Source organism: Lepisosteus oculatus, chromosome 1 (assembly GCF_040954835.1).
Source record: "Lepisosteus oculatus isolate fLepOcu1 chromosome 1, fLepOcu1.hap2, whole genome shotgun sequence".
NCBI lineage: Eukaryota > Metazoa > Chordata > Actinopteri > Semionotiformes > Lepisosteidae > Lepisosteus > Lepisosteus oculatus.
Window position 1 is genome coordinate 16,885,104 of NC_090696.1, and position 20,649 is coordinate 16,905,752.

General features: G+C 48.4%; 1 protein-coding gene across 9 annotated transcripts in view; it reads left to right on the forward strand.

Annotated features, from left to right (window-relative positions):
* hdac7a (histone deacetylase 7a) overlaps window positions 1–20,649 on the forward strand; it is a 131,643-nt gene that overhangs the window by 105,643 nt on the left and 5,351 nt on the right. For 7 of the 9 annotated variants that reach the window (XM_069182906.1, XM_069182859.1, XM_069182948.1 and 4 more), the window contains 15 exons: window positions 95–269; window positions 2,651–2,850; window positions 3,529–3,735; window positions 5,087–5,297; window positions 5,497–5,630; window positions 6,304–6,424; window positions 7,110–7,159; window positions 10,655–10,762; window positions 11,374–11,429; window positions 12,457–12,544; window positions 13,524–13,643; window positions 14,991–15,088; window positions 16,885–17,003; window positions 18,750–18,883; window positions 20,131–20,215. In XM_069182906.1, the coding sequence (XP_069039007.1) occupies window positions 95–269; window positions 2,651–2,850; window positions 3,529–3,735; window positions 5,087–5,297; window positions 5,497–5,630; window positions 6,304–6,424; window positions 7,110–7,159; window positions 10,655–10,762; window positions 11,374–11,429; window positions 12,457–12,544; window positions 13,524–13,643; window positions 14,991–15,088; window positions 16,885–17,003; window positions 18,750–18,883; window positions 20,131–20,215 (1,906 nt within the window). The remainder of the gene's footprint in view (window positions 1–94; window positions 270–2,650; window positions 2,851–3,528; window positions 3,736–5,086; window positions 5,298–5,496; window positions 5,631–6,303; window positions 6,425–7,109; window positions 7,160–10,654; window positions 10,763–11,373; window positions 11,430–12,456; window positions 12,545–13,523; window positions 13,644–14,990; window positions 15,089–16,884; window positions 17,004–18,749; window positions 18,884–20,130; window positions 20,216–20,649) is intronic. The other 2 variants (XM_069182661.1, XM_069182790.1) reach the window with 2 other exon arrangements.

Genomic DNA, 20,649 nt, shown 5'->3' on the forward strand with positions numbered 1-20,649 from the left:
TTCGAAAACCCCTGTTGGTCCAGTGGCAGTCTGTTTCTCCTCGGCGCAGCAGTGGCGTGGACGGGGTCTGATCCTGCTTGTTCTCCTCCTGCAGGGCGATGCAGAAATGGGCTCCCTGAAAGCAGCCCGGCTGCCCGTGCTGACGGGGGCGGCCCCCCAGGTGTACATGCCCGTGGGGCTGGAGGACACGACTGGGCACCTGTCGCCTCGCCTGCAGCCGGTGGTCATCCTGGAGCCCTCAGGTCTGATTTCCACCCCCTTGGTCACCGGTGAGCGCACAACATGGGTTAGAGACAGCTGTACCAGTCTATGCCGTTTGTTCCAGGTCCGCTGCGCGCTCCTGTTTGAGGAGCGGTCTGTGACAGTAGCATAAGTATTTTTTTACAGTAACATGCTGGTTCAAGCTTGGATTATGCTTGCTTACTGCAACCAGTATTCGCCAAGCCAAAGTATACAGTCGGCCAAGTGGCCCTATGATTGTTGTGTCAGTGAGTAGCACAGAACTCCACTTATCAGAGATAACACTCCTGTAAGGCTCATCAAATGACAAAGATCCGACAGGTGCACATTTCAGGGGAGTATGTTCAGAGGACTGTTCTCACATGCAGCACAGGGGTTGTAAATGTAAGCCATCGGCCAAGTTGATCACTGTCCATCAACGATCTCCAACCAGCTTCGTGGATCTTGTTTAAATCTGCAAAGAAGAATGCGTGAAAAGTACATTTTTCTGGTTTGCAAAGTTCGTAAAGACCCATCCAAAAACACAGCTGCAATTAATGCTGCTTCACACACATACAATACAATACAAGTCCAGTTTGTATTTGCAGATGTTGATGAAAATATTCTCTTGAAAACACATTATACATCATTTGTACAACAAAATATGGAAATCACTGGAAGGGACTGAATACTTTTGCAGAAGGGACTGTCCATTTGTGGAATTTGTAGCTTCTGCAAATCACAATCTCAAATTATTCATAGGAATTTTTCCTAATGTAAGAATGTAGTATTTTGTGTGGGGCTATGACAAACCGTGTAGTGGGTTCGCTTTGCTTGACCACATATTTCCCAGTAAGCATTTATATGGGATCAATCATGTGCACAGACAAATAGAATCATGCTTACCCAGCACAGGCTCTGGCAAGATGACCAGGGTGCAGCACTCTCTCACTTGCAGATAAGTCCCATATGAACAGTTTTATTGGAACAATACAGAGCACACACACCCAGATACAGCTCTTAGCCAAACTGCTCCCTAACTCCAACACACCCTTATTAATGTTTGCTGGGGCGAATGTGAATGCATTTTTCTTTTCAGTTTCTGATGTATAGTGAGGTTAATCATAGTTTTTGTTGGGCCGCAGTGTACAACCTATCCTGGTGTCATTCTGCATTTTACACAAAAAGGTTTACAAGGTTATTGCTCTTGTCAAGTACTCAGCTGATCTCTGAAGCCTAATCCTTCTCTTGCAATAAATTCAGTGTTAAGGAAACTGAGTTTGGTGGTAAACATACTGACAAGCAGCACACTCAATGCACTTGAGCTCTCCCAAACTCCTTGCGTTGTAGGATGAAAGTGAAAATGTCCTTTGAGAAGCCTGTTCATGCCTCATGCCTGATAAGAGCTCACTGTGTTGTAAGCGAAGTGTGGTGGTAAAGCACAAGGAAGTCATGAGAAGACAAGAGAAAGCACAGAGGTGTGACGAGGCTTGAGGCAATGAATGAGCTTTTTGAAAACCTTGAGAAACTTTGAAACTATGTTGTGCTAAATTTGTGCAAAATCGCACTAGATGGTTTTTTAATTTCAAAAGCTAATGGTGCTCACGTTCTTCAATAACCTCAATAAGTTGTACGTTGTTGGTTTTAAAACAGCACTGGGGTATATTTTAATGTGGGGCATGCTGTGAAAATCAGACTTTCAGCAGTCTAGTTAGAGAAGCGCCCTGGGTTTCGATTTGCTTGAAAATGCCTGATTTATTTATGTAAGGGTGTTTTCTAGTGGGCTTGCCTCAAATGGTGTGGTGAACTCACAAAAAACATAGGCTCTTCTGTCAGCTGGAGCATGATAATATCCAGATGGCAAATGTGACTCAGAAAGGTGAGCACTGCCATCTAGTGGTGAACGTTTGCATTTTATAACAGACAGTCCTTGCAAGGCTGATAAAAGCTGACATTTGCTTTCATTTTCACCACAGTAACATATATCCTGATAGTAATCTAGAATGTCACGCATGCAGTCTTGGCATGTATGCTAAGCGTATATCAGAATAAACAAGTTCGAGTAGGGAGCTGCATCCGCATGATTGGGCTGCAAAGGAACGGGAAAAGGTTTATTCCACGCTGGAAGAAAAAGAGAAGACACCTGAAGAAGGCTCTGGAGCTGAAAGGATGTGTCTGTTTTCTTTTACTTTCAGAATGGAATAAACCTTTTCCTGTTCCTTTATCAGAATAAACACAGTGCTAAGTATGAATCGGGAACAAGGCATTTAAGCAATGAGTTGCCAGTCTTAACTCGCTAACATGTGGTTTGCAGTCAAGTGTGAAAGGACCGTGGCTTGTCTGCATCGGTGAGCTGTCTGAACCGTGTGAACCGGGCTCCGTCAGCACCCTGTGTTGTGATGCGCGTGACATGGGGTTGTTTGTTCGCCAGTTCCAGGGCTGGGTCCCATGCCCCTGCAGTTCGCCCCCCAGCTCGACAGGGTGGCCGCCCTGGGTCCCCACAAGCCCCTGAGCCGCACTCGCTCGGAGCCGCTGCCCCAGAGCCCCCGGCCCCTCCACCAGCAGCTGCTGCAGCAGCACCAGCACAGCCAGCTGCTGGAGAGGCTCAAGCAGCAGACGCACCTGGGCAAGGTAAGGCTCTTCCCTGGGCTGATGAGAAACTCTTCCAGCACGTTTCCAGGCGTGACTCCAGTGCGGGGAAGGAGCCGTGGTCAAATTTAACCTGGATTTCAATTGCTGTGATACAGATAGAACAGATGAAAGAGATGCCACATTGCATTTGCATGTGTGTATATGCATATTTCTAATTCTGACGTGTCTGCTCAGAGGGTAACGTCATGGTTAGTTGCCGCTGCCTCACTGCCCTTGGGGAAAATGGGCTCCATTCCCACCTGAGACACATGTTCTGCATGTGTCCACGTAGAGTTTCACCAGGTGCTCTAGTTTCTTCCCACCTCCAGAGATATGTTGGCGGGATTAATTGGTGCCTCTAAATTATCCCTGTGTGCTTGTGTGCCTTCCCCGTGATGGACCAGTGTCCCACCAATTGTGTAGTCCTGTCTTGTGCCTTGAGCTTCTAGGTAGGCTGTGGGTTGCCAGGACTCTCACTAGAAATAAGCAGCTTTCTGATAAGGAATGAATTGTGCGGATCTAAATAATATAAGGTAACTAACATGAAATACTACTTAAGCAACACAGTCTCGTGGCATGGCAGCAGAATGGCAAGATGGAGGAAGGGCTGCCCCCAGCCAGTATTGCCTTCAGGCTTCATTGTGTGGGTGGGTGATATTGTGCATGTCTGTGTGCCAGCTGATGTCCAAGCCCAGTGAGAAGCCTCGGCTCAGGCAGATCCCCTCAGAGGACATGGATTCTGAGGAGGCGGGTTTGACCGACACCCACCAGCGACGCCCCAGGGCGGAGTCACTACGGGAGGCGGAGTCTAGTGGAGCAGAGGGGGCGGGTGAACAGGAGCAGCACCAGCAGATAAACATCCAGCATGCGCTTATTCTCAATCAGGTAATGTCACATGCTCTCTTGCTCAGCATTCACAACTACACACGGAGAAAGGGAAATGTCTGAGAAACACTATCTGGGAAACACATTAATACCATCTTTGTTACTTGCCTAGTCCATTCTAAATAATTTCATTTTGACAATCGCAATGATTCAGCAGCACACATGAGTAAATGCAAAAATATTACTTCTTGTGAATAAAAAGGTATAATTCGCTGCACAGATAGCCAACAATGGTTAGGAACACTTATGCACTGTAGGTTCAATTTTTTATTGAATGAATCTTTTCTATAGTGGTCTTCTCAACAGTTTGCTGCAGAATGCTATACTGGATTATACAGAAGCTCACAGTGTTGTACAGCAACAATAGACGATTTGTGCACAGAGGGGAGGAACTCGAAAACTCCCAGTAGGTGAAAATAAACCTTTTGGGGTCTGGGGGTCTCAGGCCTGATGGGTGCTCTGTCTCCAGGCAAGAAGTATGCAGTGGACTAATTATTTTATTACACGGGTCAAATAAACTATACACACAAATAAACTATAGAGTTACTCAAATAAGGTAGGCAGAACGCAGGCAGATGGTGTGACCTCCCTTTTAAGGTTCTGGTTTTGGATTTTAAGATGTCGCATAACTGGAGATGACAGGATGGCAGTATCCATGTGTTATTCTTTGTATGAGCATTCTAAACTTTTTGTGCATTCACTAAGTGTTAAATCTTCAATTACATGTCACAGGAAGCTTTCATCTACAGTATGTCATTTATCGCTGTGGAACCATAGTGAGGTTTCCCTTTCTCCTCTTTAAAAACAGCCCAAGCTGCTTTGATCAACCCTATTTAGCAGATTTCTACCCATGTGCTTGCAAGGTTTCAGGAACTGTAGACAAAAGTGCTCTCGGAGTGATCCCGTGTCATAGTCATGTGATTGCTTCACTGCACCCAGTGAAGTGCGAGTGGTGTAATATCCCCCTGAGCCACAATAGGGCAGTAGAGAGCTATACATCAGTCATGCCTTGCAGTTACCACAGGAGGGCACCATAGTACTGCACTTTGTGAAAATGGGTATTAAAAAAAGGAGTGCACTAGTTTCTGATCCTGGTCAAACTAAAAGCTCAATAAGTGTCTTAGTGTTTTATTCCTGTGCAGAGGTGTTGGTGGTTTTACACCATGGAAGGCCAGTCCTTAAATTATGCATTCAGGGTACCATCTGCTGAGCACACCAACTAACTTTAGAAGCAGCTCATGCTGTGACAGTCCCAGTATGTCAGTATGCTGTCCGTACAACATGGGTTATATCCTGCTGCCCTGGCTCTGCTCTCACCTTCCCCTCTGTCCCTCTTTCTCTCTTTGCACAGCAGTCGTTACTCTGGGAGAAGCAGAAACAGCTCCAGCAGCTCCGCCGGCACACGGCCCAGATGGAGACGCTGGCGGTTCCCATGGTGCTCAGCGCTCACCGCCCTCTGTCCCGCACCCAGTCCTCCCCGGCCTCCGCCACCATCACGATCCCGGACAAGAGCCTCGCGCTGCCTGTCCAGGAATCGCCCACCAAGCCTCGCTTCACCACAGGTAGACACCAGGAGGCCAGGAGGGCGGGGTGTTCAGCGTTTCAACCGACCAACCTGCTCAGGATAAGGCTGAGGAATTTATCAGACTGGCACTGCAATCCGTTCCAGCACGGGGAAGCCATTGGGCTAGCTGCTTTCCTGTCCTCTGGCAGTGTGGTGACGGTGGTGTCCTGTTTGTCTGTCCACCCCTCCTCCTGCAGGCCTTGTGTACGACTCACAGATGCTGAAGCACCAGTGCACCTGCGGCGACAACAGCACTCACCCGGAGCATGCTGGGAGAATCCAGAGCATCTGGTCCAGACTACAGGAGAGAGGGCTGAGGAACCAGTGTGAGGTAAAGACACCCCAACCCCTCTCCTCGTTCGTCACGAGGCACTTCTCTTGGACCAGGTGGCCAGTCCTCCTCTGTCGGCAGCTCTTGCTCCTTTTTATTAAAAATGTTTGTACAAAACAGAACAAATTAGAGCAAACATCTCATGGACCAGTTCAATACTTTATTGCCTTAACTAGTTTAATGGAATTTGGTTTGGTGAGCTCATACAATTAAAGACATACAATACAAATATACAACATAAAGCCGATAACACAGTGCATCCCCCCAACACATTCAGAAGCCATTCTACTTACTAACCATCATCCCTTAAACCACTTCCATATCTTTAGGCAAAGGTCTGCTATATTGTCTTACTGTCTGTCTGTTACTTCTGTCTATAAGTAAAGACTTATTCCATGCTGAAAAGAGAAGAAAGGAAACACAGTGTTTCTTCGGGTGGGAGATCCTCTGGGGCCCTCTAATATTCCAGCAGTGGCTGTTATGTCAGTGGGTTACTCATTGCATCGCTGTCAGACAGTAGTCTACTGGCACCAACATGTGGCACAACTCACAGACACACAACTCCCATAAACACGGTTAGTCTCAAGAGTGCAGGGCCTTCCAGCGGGCTCTGCCCGGCGAGGCTGCCAGGTGTCTAGCGATGTGACGGTGTGGCTGTGCCTGTCTCCTTCAGAGCATCCGGGGCAGGAAGGCCACGCTGGAGGAGCTGCAGTCCGTCCACTCGGAGCGCCACGTCCTGCTGTACGGCACCAACCCCCTCAACCGGCTCAAGCTGGACAACCGCAAGCTGGCCGGTAAGTGGCCGGGCACGCCGCCAGCCCGTCACAGAGACACTGCCAGCTCGGGGCCAGCCTGTCCCAGCACTACAGCACAAAGCCACCCTATACTGTACATCAGGGCTCTCTCAGGCTCGGGTCCTGGGCATCCCCCGTCTCCTGGTGGGTGCTCCCCCCTAGCTTGCACTTGCATACTTGGTCTAGTTATTTTATTAACTGCGTAATTGTAGCACTTCTAACCTGCCTCCGAGTGTGATTTATAGATAACTATACCTTTAATGAAGTCTGTGTCTTGTTTCATCATATAAAAGACTACTTTAATAATTAGGTTAATTGTTTAATTGACTACTTAGATTTGGGGGGAAAAAACAGCAAGCAGGAGACTAAGTTTGATTTTCTGCTTTACGTGTAGCTGTGTAAAAGAGAGTGCACCCCTGATGCCCTGTGTGGTGATTCTGACACACCAGGCACACCTAGAGGCAATGTTGTTCCGTGCCGTGACGTGAGGGTATCGTGAGAATTTTCTCGGCCGAAATGAAATCTCGATGGCACAGCTGTCACGGTTCTGACAGGACCCAAGTTATGGGGCCACCATGAGGAGGAAGGCCTTATCAGAGCCGGACTTACCTTCACTCCTTGAACAAAGCGTTAAGTTTGTCTTTAAGACTGTTTAACCTTGTCATCGATTCTCTCCTTCCCTCAGGAATCCTGTCCCAGAGGATGTTTGTGATGCTGCCCTGTGGGGGTGTTGGGGTAAGTTGGAGACCTGGACATTTTCCTAACCATTCCTTCCGGTCTTTAACCCTCTGTCACTACTACCCCAGTCAAGTACTTTTGTCAGCCGGGCCCTCATGCCAAGTTTCTAAACCCCTTCACTTGAAAAGAGCCATAGTGGGGGGCACTATGTTGGGCTTTGCTTATCTGGGCTCCACAGGCAGGAGCACAGGAAGGGGGTGAGGGGGTTTGCAGAACATTTGGAAAAGCTGCTCAGTGCTGGAGGAATAAGCCTATTTTTCTTAGTCCCTCATCTTTTTCAAATCAATCCCCGCATTTCAGAACTGACCTGAAATTCCAGTTCAAGAACATGGAACTGGAATTTGTCATAGGAAAATACGAGGAGAGACGGAGAAGTGTGTGTGTGTGTGTTCACAGAGAGTTTTTTTCGTTGTTGATTTGATTTATCCTTGAGAACATGTCGGTCTCGGCAGAGTCGGCACGCGTCCCACCTCCTCATGTATCCTGATTTTCCTACCCTGTTTCCACCGGCCTCCCCGGAGAGGGAATTTTTGTGGAGGTCTGCCTGAGTCACCCGGCTTTCTCAACCTGGAGATTTATAGCGTCTCTGCTGGCAGATAGGCAAGAATGGCGTCTATTTTTTTGTTGCTCTTTTTCCCCCCTTTAATTGTCCTGTCATATCCTAGCACGAGAGATCAGATTTGATGCATCACAGTTATGCTTCTCCACAAATCTGATTGTGATTTTCCACAGAGCAGGAAACCACAGAAATAAAATAAGAAAATGGTCCTCCTGCCACACAAAGTTCAATGTATGCCAAGAGCCATGTGCCCAGGGTTGGCCTTGCTAGGCAGGGCTGGGCTGGAGAGTATGTTTATTATCACATTAGACCTCACTGCCTTCTGTCATAAACCTGAACCACTAAATACAGTACATGTTGACAGTCTTCTGGGAGATTCGAAGTAGATGCACAGCAGATCCTGGAGAGTACCCTGACCTGCTTAATTGTCTAATAAGCCATTGCTGGACTGCCAGTGTTTGAAATATAGTTGTTGTTGTTATCATTGCACTGTATTATCCTTGGCCTTGCTTAGTGACATTTGCAGTAAATCTTACCGTGCCTGCCACAAAGAGTTTTAAGAACAGATGAGACTAGAAACTGCAAGAGGAGCTTTGGACTATGAACCTTTCTTAACCTCAGTGCTAATTATATCACCCGATAGCACAGATAATCGAGGTACCTGGACTCCCACATGGAGCAAGTCAAAAGACTGAGCTTGGTTATGAATCATGAACTAAAGGAAAACATTATATTTGAGAGACCAGCTGAAGGGGCTTTGGGTTCAACGCGTATAGTGAATGACTGGAGCCGCAAAAAGAGTATTACACCTTGAGTTGTGTGCCAGACTAAACACGCCTTTCATAAAACAAACATGCCCGTATGCGTTAATTGCTGCTTTGCGTGTCCTAGGCATGTAGTACGTTGTGCGAGGTGCTCTGAACAGATGGAAATCCGCACACTGCTCTGGTATTCCTGCAGCTGGGTTTCCATGTTTGGCACCAGCTCTTAACTTTTCTGTCAAGGTTCATCCCATGAGCAATCCAGGCTCTGAGGGAAACTGGATCATGATAAAACGACACTCTCTTTTTCTACGTTGTGCAATGTGTCGTTTGCAGAATTCAAAAATCGGCATTCCACTCCTTGACCTCTACGCCAAGCACAGTGTGTGTTCTAGGGAATCGAAAGATTTATTGGCTGGGGTGATGGGACTGGACAGATTCCATCACAGATTCAGTTCTGGTCCTGCTGGGGTGCTGTCTGCATGGAGTTTGTATGTTCTCCAGGTGCACCAGTTTCCTACCATTATCCAGAGACATACAGGCGGATTCTGTGGCTTCTAGTGTGTGTGTGTGTGCCCTGTGATGAACTGGCGACTCATGCAGGCTGTACCCTGCCTTGCGCCCGTTGCTTGCCGGGATAGGCTCTGGCTTCCCAACCACTCTGAATCAGATGAAGTGGTTGGAAGATGGATGGATAAAGCACAACAGGATTCTTGTTGTTGTTTGCAGTTTCCAGAGCCCCTGGCGGTTGGCTCTTCCGAGGGTGGGGCTGGCAATCACAGGCTCCCTTTGATGGGGCCTGTCTGTGGCACGAGTCTTGTATGCTATGGTCGGAGTTCAGCAATTTACAGTTGAGAGGGGATTATCGGGGTGGGGGGAAAGCTGCATGCATGATGTTGATAAGGCCTTAATCCATGTAGATTTCCGGACTCTGCTTCCCTGGTGATGTGAGCTGATTGAAACAATATGTTGATGACAATGATAAAAGAAATTCCTCTGATTTCATTGTTCCGTGGTGCCAAACCTCTAAAAAATGTGAGTTTCGTAAGGGAAAACAAAGTCACACGGGAACACGGCGGCCTTTTGAGCTGGCGCTGTTGTCGAAATCTTGTCTCCGTACGGTAGGAGCGCTTCCTCTGGGAATCCTGGGAGGACGGGACGCCCTAGCCCAGAAGGGGCGCACTGCACGGCCAGCCACAGCAGCGACCATCATTCAGCTGCAAAACCTGTAGAAACGCGTGGAGCCTGCTTTCTTTCTCCCGTTAAACCCAGCCATCTTTCCTTACAGATTTCTACTGTTTCAAAAGTAGAGTTGTGGCCTTGACTCAGACCTCACCAATTACATAGTCCAGTTCCCTTGCAGTACAGTAAACCACAACACACAGCCCGCATTGCCAAGTGTGTACATGGATTGTTGTAAGACAGAGCTAACAAGTGAGTTCTAGAGATACAGACTGTGCAGCGCTCATCTTCTTCTAATAGGCTAAAATCACAAGTGTTTGTGAAAGTGAAGGCAGTGTATTTTGCTTTGTCATGCAGTGGGGGGGTCACTTGTTTTCTGAATTTGATGATGATGATGATGATGATGGAAGCGAGCCTGCACATGGTTGTTTGTGACACTGGGAGACACTGGGAGATGGCCTTGGGTCTGGAGAAGAAAAGTAGATGAAATCCTGTGATTGGAGCAGAAAGGAATTTCGCATTGGGGGTGATGTCGAAGTCCGCAGAGGGGGGCCTGTATTAGTCCTCTTGTTTTGCAACCCGATGTTTGCAGGGAGATTGTTGTGGCTTGTGTGGAATTCGAGCTTGGAAAATGGTTTGCGATTCCCCGATAACTTATGAGCCGGATAAATGCTAGAAGGAGAGAAGTAAAGAATGAATCTCTCGTGTTCTCACCCTTTTATCCCCGGCAGCAGCTGCTGAAGTTTGCTTTGGAGTCATGCTCGCTGTTCCAACAGAATGGATTTCATTAGGGTCACATCTGGCTCCAGCAGCACTGTCACACCAAAGGGCTGGTATCCAGGGCTGGTAGCACTGGGCGGAGAGCAAAGTGATGCCCATCTAGGGGTCGCAGGCTCTGCGGCAGTCCCCTTGGCGCTTCTTGCCTGCTTCCGTGATGCTGTTCCTGTGTCTCTCTTTGTCTGCTGATCGGCTGGGTGTGTCCTTGTGCAGGTGGATAACGACACCATCTGGAACGAGCTTCACACATCCACAGCCTCCCGCATGGCGGCTGGCAGTGTGACCGAGTTGGCGTTCCGAGTGGCCAAGGGAGAGCTGAAGGTGAGGCTCCAGGAGATGCCCAGGACTGTCACGCACATCCTTGACAAGCACGCGCCACATCATAAGGACCCTGTTAATTCAGTTCAGTTTAATTCAAAATATTTTATTCATCCCCAGGGGGGCAATTTAAAATTTAATTACCAGACCCCTCTTAAGGCTTGCCTAAAATGTTTTTCCCTATGGTCTCAGGAGATTCTTCTAGGTTGTCATCATTTCATTTGGCAGATTGACAAAGGATGCAATCTCAGTTCCAATGCATGTGCCATTTTCGTACTGCTGAGTGCCTTTCACAGTGTATCCCCACCCGAGATTCGAACTCTGACAAACATCAGTGTTGCGCAACACAGGAGAAAACCGTGCACAAAGACCACACACTCCTGTTTCTCCCTAATCCGTTACAAGAGCAGGCCACCTTCATCAGGTCAGCGGCACAGAGCTATCCCTATTGGGTTGTGCTTAAAGAGCTTTCAAGGGTTTTTTTACATGTTGTGTTTTTTTCACTTCCTAGGATCACATCCATATGAATGCTTAACGCTCTGCTTCATCCTCCTCCTCATGTCTAAATGGGCCAGAGTGTATTAATAAGCACTTTCTCTCCCCCTCCCCAACAGAACGGTTTTGCAGTCGTCAGACCACCAGGACACCACGCGGACCACTCAAGCCCCATGTGAGTCATCTACTCGCTTCCAGCCATACATGCAGAGGTCAAAGTGCGCTGGGGACACAGCACCAAGAACAATTAAAATCTATCAAATCCCTGGTGTCTTACCTGGAGCATCGATTGATGTGTGTAGCTGCAGTGCTTGAACTTTGGGGACTTAACTTTCCCAGGCCCATTTTACAAGAAGCACTAGGGGGAGCAGGCCTTGGGCCTCAGCCTAGCCTGGTGTGCGTGGCGCTCAGTGAACAGAGAGCACATGACGCCCCCTTCCCTAGTCGGGATGTCAGTGTACCACAGAGCCCACCCCCAGCAAATTCATACAGATTAGGGCTAGAGCAACTGGGGTGAAGTATCTCACTCAGGGTTCAACAGCAGTGTCTGCTGCAAGGACTCAAACCCACAGCCTATTAATTATAAGTCCAGAGACTTGCCCAGTATGCTACAGTGCCCCACAACCAGGGTTATAGGATATGCAGCTGCTTAGCCAACACCTAGCTCTCATTAAAGCAGGCAGCCTCAAGGCACAGTGAGCAGCTTACTGCCAAGATGCACAGGGAGTTGCTGACCTTCACACCACAGCTCTCTCACACAGACCTTACTGCAGGAGCACTCTCTAAGGCAAGGTCATGTTATTCCTGATGCACAGCCATGGCGTCAACTGGTAGCTCTCCCTCTGTCTGGTAGGACTAGCCCCTGCCTCAGGAGGAGGGAGACAGGGCTCAGGAATGGGTGGGGGAGGCTGCTACCAGTTTTTTATAGGAGCTTGTTGATCACCTGTCTCTGAACACGAGGTCCTTAATCTGGATCATCTGCATGTTTCAAGTCCTAACCAGGACCAGATGTGCTGTAATGATGTCAGTCTCACTCTGCTTTAAATGGATATTTATGGGATGGTAATGAAGGTGGTTGGGGAGTGGGGGCAGCAGTTGATTTATGTCTCCCTTGTGTTTTGTTTTGCTGACTGTGCTGTCCTTTTTCTCCCCCCCCCCCCACCACCCCATCCTCTCTCTCTTATTGTGTCTCTATTCCCCAGGGGATTCTGCTTCTTCAACTCAGTGGCCATCGCCGCCAAACAGCTCCAGCAGAAACTGAGTGCCAGCAAGATTCTCATCGTGGACTGGGTGAGACGGTCGTACTTGTGTCCGCATGCTCATGCAAACACACACTCTTGTCTGCACACTCGTGCAAACACACACTCGTAACCTCCTATTTGTGTAAACACACAACCGAGTCCACAGACTTGTGCAAACAAACATTTCAAACTTCCTATTCATTTTAAAACTCACTTGTGTCCATGTACTGAAGAAAACATACACTCATGTCCACGTACTCGACATATGCACACCCATATCTGTGTACTCATGCAAACGCACACTTGTGTCTGTGCACTTGTGTAAACACTCATGTCTGCGTACTCGTGCAAACACACACTCCTGTCCATTACCTATTTACTACTTTTCCAGTGCAGGTCTGGATCAAAGCTTTCCAATTTTTAGCTATTTTATTTCCACTTTTAACACATCTCAGCCTACACAGCACAGTCCAGGAGGTTCGGCGCCGATGAATGGAGGGGCACGTTCTTCGCCAACAACATGGGAAAACTCAAACCTGTGTCGCCTGGTTCATACAACTCAGGGCTGGAAACCTTACTGGTCGAGCCACTGGGAAACCCCCAACATAGTTGTTCACGTTTCGTAGCAGCCTTTTTCCAACCTCCAACCTTTCCTACCATTTCCAGCTCTTCTAATCCTCCGGTGCATGCTCCGGGCTTGATTTATTAACTCCAAACCCATATCTGAATTACAGAAAAATGCAGCAGGTGCGTTGGGACATCTTCAAACTTATTGTGAGTCACCGTGCATCAGCAGGGAGAAGCTGTTTATGCTGCAGTCGCACTCCACTCTTGATGCTAATGCCAGATACCGGATTTAATCGCTCTGGTTTCTGCTATTTGTTTTTGATGACTGTCCACTTCACTCACAGATACCTCTGGAGAGTTTTGGAGAGTATAGCCCAGGCTGCTTCCCGGTGATGAGGAAAGGCCAGACGCCAAACAGAGGGGTTGTTCATTCATTCTTTTTTCATCTCTGATGTGTCCAGGATGTGCACCATGGCAACGGTACCCAGGAGGTCTTTTACAACGACCCCAGCGTGCTGTACATCTCGCTCCATCGCTATGACGATGGGAACTTCTTCCCCGGGAGTGGGGGCCCAACTGAGGTGAGACCCCCCCCACCACCACCTTTGACTTCATCCTGTATGGGTTTTTGTAACATCCAGTGCTGCAGAGCTGATGCTTCTTTCACAATGTGGTTCCACTTCTCTAAGACTTCTGGGGGGGTGGGGAGAAAAAAAGGAATGTCAGTGTCTCGGGGAGTTGGCTGCACGGAGCAGGGATCATGTGCTTTCTGTTTGTGTCTGCATCCTGCCCATGTGGAATATCAAAAAGCTGGAAAAGGTTGCCTGTAATATCCCCCAGCCCTTTCGGGGCACGGCTGGATTTGAAGGCATCCGTTAAAGGAGCCACGAGTCTCGTTCATTGTTTCACCTCCGGCTGTGGTGGGGAGAGGCGGGTGGCGCTGTGATGCTTTGAAGCGCCTCTAGGGAGCCTTGAGGCCTTCTGTGGTCAAACCCAGGACCCTGTCTGCAGCCCACGTCCGTGAGAGAGAGGTCACCTCTGGGGGCCTCTCTGCGTTTGCTCCCAGGCAGTGCCATGCTTTTTTTAGCCAACCTCTGCTGGCAGTTCCCATCCAGAAAGCAGAAATATTCTCATGAAAATTCATTTAATCAGCAGCTCACACGTAGTACACAAAAAAAGCTCACACCAACACCAGATTGTTTTTTTCACTGTTTGTAATAGTAAAGAACATGCATGGAGTGCTCTTGCTCACTTTAATTATATACTGCATGTGTATTTAGATAGAAAGGAAGTTCTGTATGTTTTCTAAGAAAAACACATGTTGTACATCAGATTGCCCCCCCTAATAATGGGTAATAATCTAATCTAGTAAAGATATAATGAAATATCCCTTCCAGGAAAGAGCTTGGTGAGAAACACTAATGTAACACAAGGAACTTGAGCTCTTCCCTGACCTTCACCAGCTTATGATATTTTTCAGTTTACAAAGCTGTTTTGCTGAAATGATGAGATCAGGCACATTTCTCCTGGTGAGTCAAGTGTCTGGACATTCTTGCCCACACTGTCTACCCTCGTCAGGGGGAAGAGCCGTGGGCAAGATGGACAGCATAAAAAGAATGGGTGAGAAAAATAAAACGTCGAGCTGTCCTACTATAAGACTAGGGTTTCAAGAGGGGGCTGTCATTCCTGCAGTGTTGCTTATACAGTACATCTCCTCCGTCTCTCAGACTCTAAATCACCTGTACAGTCTGCTAGCCAGGTCTGTCCTGTTGGAGTGAGAGAGGCCAGCGGTTTGTCCTGCACAGTGCTCAATTCCAAAAGATCCAAAACAAATTAATCAGCGGAGTCCCTGCGTTGTGGATCAGTACGTTCCCAGTTTCCTTCTCTGATGAGGGCATCACCAATCCGGATTCGTGTGTGTTTTTCAGGTGGGCACTGGTCCTGGGGTGGGCTTCAATGTCAACGTGGCATGGACAGGCGGTCTGGACCCTCCCATGGGGGACGCGGAGTACCTGGCTGCTTTCAGGTGAGCTGCAGCTGGCGCAGAGGGTGGGGTCACAACGATGGTGCACACAGCCTGCCGAACACAGCACGCAGAACTGGGGTTTGTAGGTTCTGAGTGTTCTGCGCAAGGCCTTCATCTTAGACACAGCAAAACATTACAGGAGTGGCTGGAAGAGCTCCCTTCCCAAACCCTTCACAGTGTTTCAGTGATTCACAGAGCTCATGTCTCCTCTGCATACTTTTTTTTATAATCGTTTTGTATTCCTGGAGTTTCTGTTCTATCCTTTCCATTCAGCTTTGTGCTGTATGTCATTGAAATTGGAGTTTTATATTTTGTTTCTCTTTAAATTCCACCTTCTTTCCATTTTGCAAGTTTTTTGTTTTGTCAGATCGGTAGCAAATAGTACTTGTGTGCAGCGCTAGAGTCACTGATTGATCTCACAGGTTATTAAAAGCAACTATATGAATCTACAGTATATATTCTATATAGAAATATCTGTATATTCTCTGTCGAATTATTGACCTGCTGCTATTCCAAGTGTCGCTCTCCAGTGGAGTTATTTGTGCTCGGTGCTGTGGAAGCTTGGAGACTCGGCATTTTGAGTTTGCGTCTATAATCTCAGGGGACTCATGGCTTCAGATGTGGGGTCTCCAGCGTCCCAAGTCGGCCGCAGGATCGGCAGCACAGCTGCAGTCCCTAGGAAAGAGTGCCGAGCTCTCGGAGAACAATGGCAGGCAGTTGGCAGGACCCACTTCCCTTTCTTTACCACCCAAGGGACAACGCATGAAAGAATAGCATGGCAAGGGACCCAGGACATCTGTAAACAATAACAGTTTCGGCTCTAACCCCCCCCCCCCCCCCCTCAGCCCCCAAGTGATCTGTAATGAGCTCTCCTTCCCCGTGCTCACTTGCAGCTATTGAGCTATTCCAGTCAATGTGGGTTGGTTTATTGGTCTAGAAGGGGGGTGGGGAGGTTTAAGATGGAATGGGGGGGGGGGGAGGGTGTTTGGCTTAGAGAATCCAAAGCAGGATAATTAAGCCTAATAGATTTCAGATGGGGTTCTATGGAACTGACAATGACGTGAGAAGACGGCAAGCTCTAAATAGGAACCAGACGGAGGCGGAGAGCTTTGAACTCGGCGCTTGGAGGAAATCAAACGGAGCGCTCTGTAAATCACTGGCAGGCTCGCCCGTCGCCGCAGGAGCAGGCCCGAAAACAGCAGGGAGGGCATCACCCCACAACCCGGGTCTAGGCGGTGGCAGAGCTGGGGGTGGGTGGGGATGTTGATCTCGATCTAGATCTCGAACTGAGTGTAAAGATCTTGTGTTACGTGTGTCTAAACTAAATTCCGAGAGAGAAAACAACTTGCAGAGGGTGGATCACGCCTCCTGATCGGGATATCCGCTTCTGTGGGCTCGATATACAGTAGGACTTCGGTTGCACACAGTGCCCCTCGGTGGTCAAAACAAAAGCTGCAGCCCAGGGTTTTTTAACTTTGAACTGTTTTTTTTTTAGTTGTGCATTACAAAGGTTCCCCTTCTTTCTTGGTCAAATAAAGCAGTCATTCAGGCATGCCTGAGTGCCTTCACTGTCACAGCCCATTAGAAACCTCATAAGCCGTCTTGGCTGAGGGTCTTTGCCCTGTGATTCAATGATAATAAGCATTAAAGGATGGGAAACAGGCCCTGACTGCAAAGATGCTTCCCGTTTCTTTTGCCTTCAATAATCTTTTTTCCCCAGGTCAGGATGGATTTGAGTGGAGCTGGGAGCTGACGTGTTCTCAGCTTGACCGGTTTCTCTGCTGTCCTGTTTGCAGGACTGTGGTGATGCCCATTGCCCAGGAGTTCTCCCCTGACGTGGTCCTTGTGTCGTCCGGGTTTGATGCTGCCGAAGGTCACCCCCCGCCTCTTGGAGGTTACCAGGTGTCTGCAAAATGTCAGTACATTCAGCACGTTCCGAACGTTTCCCTTAGTGTGTACGATTTATATTGGAGAACGCTTGTATGCAGTAGGAAACGTGATCTATAAGGAGGGAGTTTTACAGCACGGGTTCAGTTTTTCATGACGGAAAACTATTTCACCATTTAGTAAGCAGTAGACTGTCATCTAGAATGTAATGCTAGTCCATGAAATTGCACAGATTAAAGTACTGCCATTCAAAAAAACTCCATAAACAAACTGACATTCATAAATAGCAATATTTCCTTTTAATAGACATCCTACTAACATTCATACATCAGAAGCCATATATTCTCTTGAATTGCTGTAATTACATGAACACATTGAACTCATTAGCAGTGAGTGGGTTAGCGGATTCACTGGTCCTCCCCAGCAAGGGGGGGTCTGTCTCTGTGGCTGTGCATCCCAGAGCAGTGTGGGAGTGGGTGTGGGCCTGTATGCCTCCCCATGGTAGTGGACACCTGTTGGTCAAACACTTAGATGGACAGTCCTTCTTAGTTGCACAAGTAATTATGTGGATATGCAACCAGCATGCATAACTGTCAACAGTTAAATATAAAACAATAATAATAATAATAATAATAATAATTTCTTACGCTTATATAGCACTTTTCTGGACACTCCACTCAAAGCACTTTACAGGTAATGGGGACGCCCCTCCACCACTACTGGTGTGCAGCCACCTGGACAGCAGCCATAGTTTACCAGTACTCCATACATCAGCTATCAGCGGGCAGGAGAACAGAGTGATGAAGCCAGTTCAGAGATGGGGATTGTTAGGAGGCCATGATCAGTAAAGGCCAAAGGGAAATGTGGCCAGGACGCCAAGTGACACCTCTACTCTTTTCAAGAAACACCCTGGGAGTTTTAATGACCACAGAGAGTCCGGATGGTGCCTTTTTTACAGTAAAGTGTCCCCGTCACTGGGGCATTAGGACCCACATGGACCACAGGGTGAGCACCCCCTGCTGGCCCCACTAACACCTCTTCCAGCAGCAACCTTAGTTTTTCCCAGGAGGTCTCCCATCCAGGTACTGACCAGGCTCACACCTGCTGAGCTTCAGCGGGTTGCCATTTGGGAGCTGCATGATGATATGGCTTGCAGCCATGGTCCTCTGGCACACCCACCTGTCAGAGCCATTGAGTGTTTCAGACAGCTGTGAACGCCACAGCTCCCTGCAGGAGAGCAGGCCCTAGTCTGACATCACTGCAAACCTGAAAGGCATGAACACCTCTACAAATGTCACAGAAAACTGTTTCAGATAGAAATGTAAACGAACTCTTCAAATGCACTAAACTGCGTGTCACTTTCCAGCGTACAAGATCAGAGCATTCCCAAAAATGTGTTCGGTCAACGCGAGCACCTACCCCTTCATTATAACGTTTCGCCATCTGTAGACATTGGCCTGTCTTCAAGCTCATTCTGAGCTTCTGCACTGGTGCACAGCAGCAGGCAGGCTGCCTAGGGGTTCCCAGGCTGGGGTTGGGGTTGGGGTGTTCTGGATTGGTTCCCAGGTTGGGGTTGGGGTGTTACTGGGTCAGTTCCCAGGCTGGGGTTGGGGTGTTACTGGGTCAGTTCCCAGGCTGGGGTTGGTTGGGATGTTCTGGGTCGGTTCCCAGGCTGGGGTTGGTTGGGGTGTTCTGGGTTGGGGTTTCCCAGGCTGGGGTTGGGGTGTTCTGGGTCGGTTCCCGGGCCGTGTGGTGACCTTACCTGTGCACGCAGGTTTCGGATTCCTGACGCGGCAGCTGATGCGGCTGGCCGGGGGGAGGCTGGTGCTCGCGCTGGAGGGGGGCCACGACCTGACGGCCATCTGCGACGCCTCGGAGGCCTGCGTCAACGCGTTGCTGGGCAATGAGGTGAGTGGGGGAGCGCGGTGGGAGGAAGGGTGGTTGTCTCAGGGTGTCCATGAGATGGGGCCCCCTTTGCTTTAAAGCAGACCATCTTCCACACAGCGTTGCTGCACCATAAAGAGAGGACCAAACCACAGGAACATTCGAAGATGTGGTCTTGTACACCAGGCAGGCCCTGATGCAGGCACAGTGAAAACTGCTGTGAGCGCTCACTGTGTTTGGAGGTGCTTATTTTAATCTGACTCCATCTGAAGTGCCTCTTTCTGTAGTTGGCGTGAGTGGTACTCTGGATTGTTTTTCTTTTTTTCTTTAAATTTAAAAATCACTCCCAGGCTGCCAGCTTGAAATCTAACACTGTTTGAAAAACAAAACATCATTCTCCACATCTATTTACACAGCAGCCACATTCAAAATCATTTATTAAGTATCTCGGTAGGTTTTTTAGTAGTTGAAGTTCTCACTTTGTACCACTGGAATGTCTTTGTAGTGCAGTCCGACTGGCTGTTCTATTAAAGATCCCAAATGTGCTCCAGTATGTGACTTCCTAACAGTACACCCAGATTCAAGTTAATTCCCTGGTTGTCCAACACAGAGCACTAACACAGAACTTTAAATATGATAAAAACTGTATAGTAATAAAAATTTCATTAAATAATATTACTGCTACTGCAAGGAGTCATGGGTTTAATTCTGTCTGTCTGTATGGAGTTTGCAAGTTGCCTCCAGACATCCGTGTGCATTGCACGACTCCCTTCCAGAGGGAGAGGAATTGTGTTTGTTCAATTCTCCGTTGCACCCCTTATGGGTTAGGGTTAGGGTAAATAAGTCTTTTATTCAAAGTTAGATAAATGAGAACGAATTCTCCTTTGCAATGACAGCCCACCTTTTCAGCAGGACGATTACTGGAGCAGTTTGAGTTGCGTACCTTGCTTCAGGGTATATCAGCCACATCCCACCCAGGCCTTGAACCCACAGCCCTTTGGGTGGGACTCCAAAGTTTAACCACTAGAGAGATGCACTACTACATTCATAAAAAATGAGAACAGAGCAGCAGCCAAGAATTTTGGGGGGTTTGCTTTGTAGTAAAAAGCAGTTGGAGAAGGCTCTTGATGTAGGCTGGAGATAGTAGCTTTTGAAACTTGATGAAGGTGAGAGGGCCGTTTCCACTTCAGTTAGACCGTTAGCCGTGCTCGTACCCATTGGAGAGAGCGCTGTCCAGGAGTGCTGGGTCTGAGCCCTGTTCTGTGCCGCAGGGGGAGCCCCTGTCCCAGGAGGTGCTGCGGAAGAGGCCCAGCGCTAACGGGGTGCGCTCGCTGGAGAGAGTGCTGCAAGTACAGGGTGAGTCGTCGTCCCCCAACCCCCCCCCCCACACACACACACCGGCGCGCACACTCTCCGCCTACAGCAGCTCGCCTGACTCCAATTAACTTCAAAGGCACGCTGGCGCGGTGGCGAAGATCCCATCTGATTGCACTCAAATGTTTCTGAAATGTTTAATTAAAACTGCGGCCACAAGTATTCAGTCCTTAATGGAGAAAAATGAGCTTGCATGTGTGCTTTTATATCCGTCATGAACACACACACACACTTACATACGTGGAGATGTGAATTGAGAAGGCTGTGCTGGGGTGAGAGAGGCAGGGCTGGCTGTGAGGCTTGTCTGCTCCAGTGCCCTCTGCGGGAGGGTTCTTTGCCAGCCCTGTCTGACAGGGTGAAGGGCTGCCTTTTCCTAGGCACCAGGCCATCATTTCTTTTAATTTGTTTAAAGTTAA